This window comes from Canis aureus, chromosome 26 (genome assembly GCF_053574225.1).
Source record: "Canis aureus isolate CA01 chromosome 26, VMU_Caureus_v.1.0, whole genome shotgun sequence".
Lineage (NCBI taxonomy): Eukaryota > Metazoa > Chordata > Mammalia > Carnivora > Canidae > Canis > Canis aureus.
Genome location: NC_135636.1, coordinates 38,885,381 through 38,891,861, shown reverse-complemented (window position 1 = coordinate 38,891,861; position 6,481 = coordinate 38,885,381). Strand labels below are relative to the sequence as shown.

Sequence of the window (6,481 nt, the reverse complement as noted above, 5' to 3'; positions counted from 1 at the left end):
TTTCCTTTTGGGGAAAAAAAGTCAAACCTTCTTTTAACCCTTCCCCAGTGCTTCTCCCCCAACCCAGATATTACAACTCTTGAAGCTGTGCATTTCCTGTGTATCCTTCCAGAACACTTGTCATATCTACATATACCTTAGTGTGTTATGTTTACACACATCATATTGTTTGGGGGCAGGTGCTTTAAAAAAAATTTTTCCATACCCATCATTCTGCAACCTGCTTTTTTTTTTTTTTCACAACAGTGTTTCTGAGATCCTGTTGTATAAATATATTACAAATTTTATTTAGCCAGTCCCCTGCTGCTGAACAGCTAAGTGGCCTCCAGTTGTCCACTGTCACAAACAATGCCACAATGGCTCTTCGTGGGTCTTCCTGGGCTCGTAGAAACCACCGTGATATACACCTCAGGGCCCTGAAATGCTGGGTTGGTGGATATTACTATCTGGCCCCCCAAAAGTTTCATCTCCATCTTTAAAAGCAAGTTGGGAGGTGGAATGGGCTCCAGGGGTGGGGTGGAAGGTTCTCTGTTTCTGCAGCACAGGGGTGCAGGCAGGGGAGCACCGCCCCTTCATGCCCCTCCAGCAGCTCCAGGCTCTCCGGCCACGCGCCCACTCTCCCACGCTGTCACACTCCTGGGCACACGCTGCCTCACACTCTCTCCTGCACGGAGATGCGGCTCTCTTTGCCGTCCTCCTGGGTGACCGGCTGGCACCCATGTAAGGTCTCTTGCACCGGAGCAATGGAGTGCGGGGGCATAGGAAATTCCTCCAAGTCCTCCACAGGGTCCTGATACATAACCTTAGGGCAGCCAAGGTGTGAGGTAGCCAACCCTCCCCCGCCCCCCCAACACCTCTGAGTAGCCTTTCCCTTAGGAGACCCCTCCCCCAAACATAAGCCCCCTTCCCCTTTCCCAAAGGGAGGGTGGGTGCTGATTCAATGGGTGCCTCCTGCCCCCTGCTGGCCACACAGAGAGCATTGAGAAGCTTCCAGAGTGGAAGTCAGTGGATCCAAGGAGCTGCCCCTCCAGCCCCCACCCAGTGACCTGGCACCAACGCCCCCAGAGACATGGTTCCCCATGTATGAAATGCCAGGAAACATCAGATTTTGCCAACGGTGCCAGGGCTGCCCCATGGGGAGACTAACTCTGGAGATGAATGTAGGTTGGTGGTGCAAGGGGGTGAAGGGGAAAAGCCCTGCAGCCCAGCACTGGGAGTGAAAGTAGCTAATTCTGCTGCCTCCCCACTGGCCACAGGGGCAGATTCTGAATCAGTTGTACTGCTATAGAGGCAACAATGAGTCAGGCTTTCTTTCCAGTTTGCCAAAACCCTGAGCTGTTTCCCAGAGCTAACCTACCTTATTCTCTGGCTTCTTGACCACCTTTCCTAGAGAGACAGAGAGAGAGAGAGAGGAAAAACAAGATGGGATGGGCAGTTGGTGAAGCCAAATCAGGAAACAGGTGCCCAGTTCTACGGTACCATCTCCTCCCTCCCTCCTTCCCTCATTGTCTCCCCACCTGGGGACTCACGGATGCAGGCAGACACCAACAGGACAACAAGCAGGATCCCCATAATGATGGGGATCACCACTAGGGCTCTTAACCGAGGCTGGGGACCTGGAGAAATCAAGATTTCAATGATGGCTCCCCATCAGCAGCAGCCCCTGCCCCCATGCCCAAAGCTGCTGCACCTGGCTATACTCTAAAATCCTTCCATGCCTGAACTTATCTAAAATCAGGGGATTCAAACAGGTGGCCCTGGCAAAAATGAGGCCAGATGTGTTTAGTGTAACCAGCACATTAAAAAAGAATTCTTGAAATATTTGTCAAGTTTTTAAAGTTAGGGGATTGCATATTTAATATCAAGATATCTGGTTTCTCTAAGAAGTTTTGAAAGATCCAGAGACAGTGGGCCGGTAGCCCTACCGGGCACCCCTCGCCAGAACTGAGGAGTGGCAGCTGTCTCCACCAGCTCACCGCATGCCCCATCCCTCCCTACTCTGTGCCCAATGCTGAGGTCCATCAGCATTTGTTACAGAGGAATGGGGGGGAAGTAAAGTGTTTCTTAGGCCTAAGACTCTATCCTAAATGGAGATATGAAGGAAAGACCAGGGACTAGGGGAAGGCAAGTGAAGCATTCATCTTGGGACAAAATCTAAGGGGACAACAAAAAAACTCAGTAATCAATATAGTAATATTGATAATATTTTAATGTCATGTTTTGAAAAATCATATCAACAAACTATGGCCCACATGTTGGCTGCCTTTTCTAAGAGTTATATATTTATTTGAGAGGGAGAGAGAGAGATAGCACGAGTGGGGGAGGGGCAGAGGGAGAGGGAGAGAATCTCAAGCAGACTCCCCACTGAGTGGGGAGCCCCACACAGGCTCAATCTCATGACCCTGAGATCATGACCTGAGCCGAAATTGAGATCATAGCCTAAGCCGAAATCAGGAGTCGGACGTTTAACCGATTGAACCACCCAGGCATCCTTGACTGCCTGTTTTTTAAGTAAAGTTTTATTGGAACCAGGGCTGGGATTAAGCTGAGGCAAGTGAGGTGGGGCTGGATCACAGGGTTTGTTTGTTTGTTTTGTAAATTTGGTATTTTGTTCATTATGGACTTTTTTTTACATTAGTTTTGATTTTTTTAAAAACATGTATTAAATGTTATTTATCTTGATGACTGCATTTTCCTGGCACCTCCTTAAATACTGTGTCCAAGGCAAGTGTCTCACTCACCTCACTCCAGCCCCAGCCCTGCCAAGGGGAAAAAAACAGAGTGTCTTTGTCTTAGCCGTGACTTTTCAACTCATTAACATGACCTGCCCGTCCTTGAGTCTGTGACTGTGCTGTAGGTCAACCTCCTCATTCTAAAATCAAAACCGAGGCCCCGAGAGGAACAATGTCACACCACATTGGTACTTGAGATGCAGGGTGGCAGCAGATCATTGACAGAACACGTCCAAAGTACAAGAACCCATGCCAGGCACTTATCCCAAGCTGCTAAGGGAGCTGCTGTTATCATCTCATTTCACAGATGAAGAAACTGAGGCTCAGAGTAAGGAGGTGACTGGCCCAGGCAAAGCTGGGATACCTCAACCCCAAAAAGCTGCCTCCTCCTCTCATGTCACCTGCTCTCCCTCTTTCACCACCAGTGTTCCCTTTCAGTTCCCTGCCTCCCGGGCCTGCTGCCAGGGCCCATTCCCCAAGACTCACCACAGATAACATCAGTCTTGTTAGTTCCCGCCTGAACCTTCACCAGGCCTTTGGTTTCACAGCTGTGCACAGACAGATGTGCGCGCGCGCACACACACACACAAGGAACAGAAAGAAAGAGAAATTAAATTTCCCCAACCACAAGATTTCCAACCCGAGGGAGACCATCAAAACCAACAAGTTCAGGTTCACTGAGCATGGATGGTATGCAACCTCCTATGCTGATTATTATGGGAATGACACAGACTCTGTTCGCATGGAATTCATGAGTGCAGAGAAAAAACATCTTAAAGGAGGAATAATCAGTTGGAGAGTCCCTAATGAGTGCCATGCTTTGTCACATAGGCTAAAGTGAACTGGGACTCATTCAGAGAAGGGGAGACAAAGCCCACAATAGCTGGAATAGAAGTGTAATGAGTTCAGTCCTAAGGCAGGGCTTCTCAGTCTCAGCCCTACTGCATTTGGGGCCACATCTCTCTCTATTGCAGGGCTATCCTGTGCTCTCGTAGGATGCTTAGCAACATGACTGGCCTCTACCTTCAAGATGCCAGTAGCAGTCCCTCCCCAGTTGTGACAACCAAAATATCTCCATATATTGCCAGATGTGCCCTGGAAAGAAGAATCGCTCCATTGAGAACCTGTGGGTTAAGAGAAAGCCTGCCCTAGTGGAAGCAAGATCTGAGTGGCCCTGAAGGATGTAAATTTAGACCAGCAGCACATTCTGGCTAAAGCAAGACAACGTGATTTGAAGGATTCAGTGATGGGGGGGTGGGGAACATGCCAGATGAGGTTAGGGAACGACGCAAAATTGGGCTTTAGAACTAGAGCACTGGTAATCAGCCATGAAGGTTTCAACCGGATTCAGCTGGTAAGTTGCATCAGCATCCAACCAGATGACTACCCAGTGACAGCACTCAGGGGGCCAGAGAGCTCACAGGAGAAATTATGGAAAAGTGGACAGCCAGGAGCCCTTGCAGGCATCTCGATATGGGATGATCAAGACATGGTCCCAGGAGAAGTAGATAGAAGAGAACATCACCAAGAAATTTACTTCTAAAGTGGGAAAAAAGCTTCAAAGCTTCAAAGAAAGCACATACATACCAGTGCTTAGGCATCTAACAGACATTCCTATGTGTCTTTTCTTCATGCCTTGTGAGATGAAAGTCATTCGCATTTTCCAAATGAGGGCACCAAGGCCCAGAGGGTCACACACTTATTGTAGAGTCACGTCCTTTCTAAGCTGTCCTGAGGCTGGAACCCAGAGCTCTGATTCTACTAACCAAGATGCCCCCGGGTTATCATTCAACATTTATCAGTAAAGATTTATTGAGCACCTACTGTGCATTGGGCATTGTTCTGGGCATAAGGAATGCATCATTGGAAGGAAAAAAAAAAGCCAACTCTCTACACTGAAGGAATTTGCAGTCTACTGGAGCAAGGCAGAAGGAAACAAATAATAAAGTATATATGGAATACTAGTATTTGTGTGGAAAATACGTGTGTCTGCATGTGTATGTGTGTTTATTTGTACATAGAATCTCTGGAAGGACACACAAGGAACAGTAGCTGCCTCCAGGGAGGACCGAGTGGCTGAGGAACAGAGTGAAAGGAGACTTATCACCATAGGCCCTTTTGTGCCTTGTATCCCATGAGCCTGTCTTACCCATTTTTTAAGAATTAAGTGTAAACAGTTAATTAGGCATGTGTTTAAGGGTATTCCAGACAGGAGAGTTTGATGCAAGAGAACAGACGGTGTTGAGGGGATTACAAAGTAGCATGCGGAAAGCAGTCAGGAAGTGGAGCTGGAAGGTTGGGGCCCGTGCGAAGGAGTCTGGGTTTCGTCCTCAAGGCACAGAGAGCCATGAAGCATTTTAAATAGGGAGTGCCGTGATCCAAAATACACTGTAGAAAATTCACTTTGGCAAGAGGGTGCAGAGAGAGAGCAGAGCCAGGGAGGCCGGTAAGGAGGTGAAAGCACCATCCAGACCACAGTGATGACTGTGAAGATAATGAGATGGAATCCCAAAACATCTGGAAGACCAGATGGACAAGATCTGCTGACTGCTTAGGGAGGGACCATGGGACAAGTGCCCAGACCCATGGGACTGTCTTCCCACAGGGTGAGAGGGGTGGGCAAGTGAGCCCATTTGGTGCCTGTGGATCACCTGCATGGAGGTGGACCCTCAGTGGTGGCATGTGATTGTCTGGGACCTAGGACACAGATCAAGATGTTATTTGGGAACCATGGATACAGATGAGATGCTCAGAGGAGGTGGGCAAAGTGATTGGAGAGTAGAGCCTAGAACAAAGGACAAGGAAACCAGGTTGGAGAAGCAGAGGAGGGGTAGAAGGAAAGCAAGATAGGTGCCACGGTGCCCCCAAGAAGGGAGTTTCATGAAGATTGAGAGATCAGCAGCATCTGTTACCACCAGAGACACACCAGGCAAAAAAAAAAAAAAAAAAAGCTGAAAAATGGTCTTTTGGTCAGCCACGGGGATACTTTAGAAGTTCTATGAGTGCACAAGCGTGTGGACATGGGGAGCAGGGCCTAAAGGACAGGTGACCAGATAGAATGGAAGTAGTCTCACATCCCTCTTATGGCAGGAAACACAAGGAATGAATCTTTGTACCTTGTCCAAGGGTGACACTTTTCCAAAGCAGAAGACACATTGGAGAAGAAGCCGATGGGGCAGGGATCGCAGATGGTATCAGAAATCCCTGTAGCTGGAAGGGAGAAGGTGGCATTCATCATCACAGTGGACTACCTGTCCGGCTCTCAGGGGAACTAGTGGATAGGCAGGGCAGGAAGAACTGCCTATGTCACTGGCTGTCCCCCAGCACAGAGCTTCCCTGACCACTGCAGTCTCTAGGAAGCCTCCTCCCACTGCCCTCCCAAGGCAGATACCCAGGGCTGGAGGCAGGATGAGAAAGGTTCCATTTCCTGCTCACCAAGCGGAGATACCAGTGCAGGTGGTCCCTCCGCCTCCAAGGCTGAGTGCACGGCCCACCCCCTCACCTGGAGCCTCAGCTCCTCTCTCCTGCCTGAGGAGCTGATTCCCAGACAGGCCACATACCGATCTGTTTGACTCCCAGGCCAGGGGGGCACAGGCTGTGCATGGTGCAGCTCTCACAGGCAGCGTTGGTACAATGCAGACCTTCATCGCATGTGCAAGTGGTGTCTGTTTCTGACGTGCCCTCCTTCTCGACATGGAGCCCTAGGTCTGAGTAGAGATGGCAGGAAGGATGAGGACCCCTTACCAGTC

The 6,481-nt window shown here is 49.3% G+C and overlaps 1 protein-coding gene across 15 annotated transcripts in view; it reads right to left on the bottom strand.

Moving 5' to 3' along the window:
- Nucleotides 1-262: 262 nt before the first annotated feature.
- The window catches only part of CD40 (CD40 molecule), a 30,795-nt gene continuing 24,576 nt past the window's right edge, over nt 263-6,481 (bottom strand). For 10 of the 15 annotated variants that reach the window (XM_077873432.1, XM_077873425.1, XM_077873426.1 and 7 more), the window contains 6 exons: nt 6,293-6,439; nt 5,849-5,942; nt 3,219-3,280; nt 1,518-1,616; nt 1,358-1,386; nt 263-802 (listed from right to left, as the gene is read on the bottom strand). In XM_077873432.1, coding sequence (XP_077729558.1) covers nt 653-802; nt 1,358-1,386; nt 1,518-1,616; nt 3,219-3,280; nt 5,849-5,942; nt 6,293-6,439 — 581 coding nt within the window. In that variant the 3' untranslated portion in view covers nt 263-652. Of the gene's footprint in view, nt 803-1,357; nt 1,387-1,517; nt 1,617-3,178; nt 3,281-5,848; nt 5,943-6,292; nt 6,440-6,481 lie in introns of those variants that run through there. The other 5 variants (XM_077873421.1, XM_077873424.1, XM_077873422.1 and 2 more) reach the window with 4 other exon arrangements.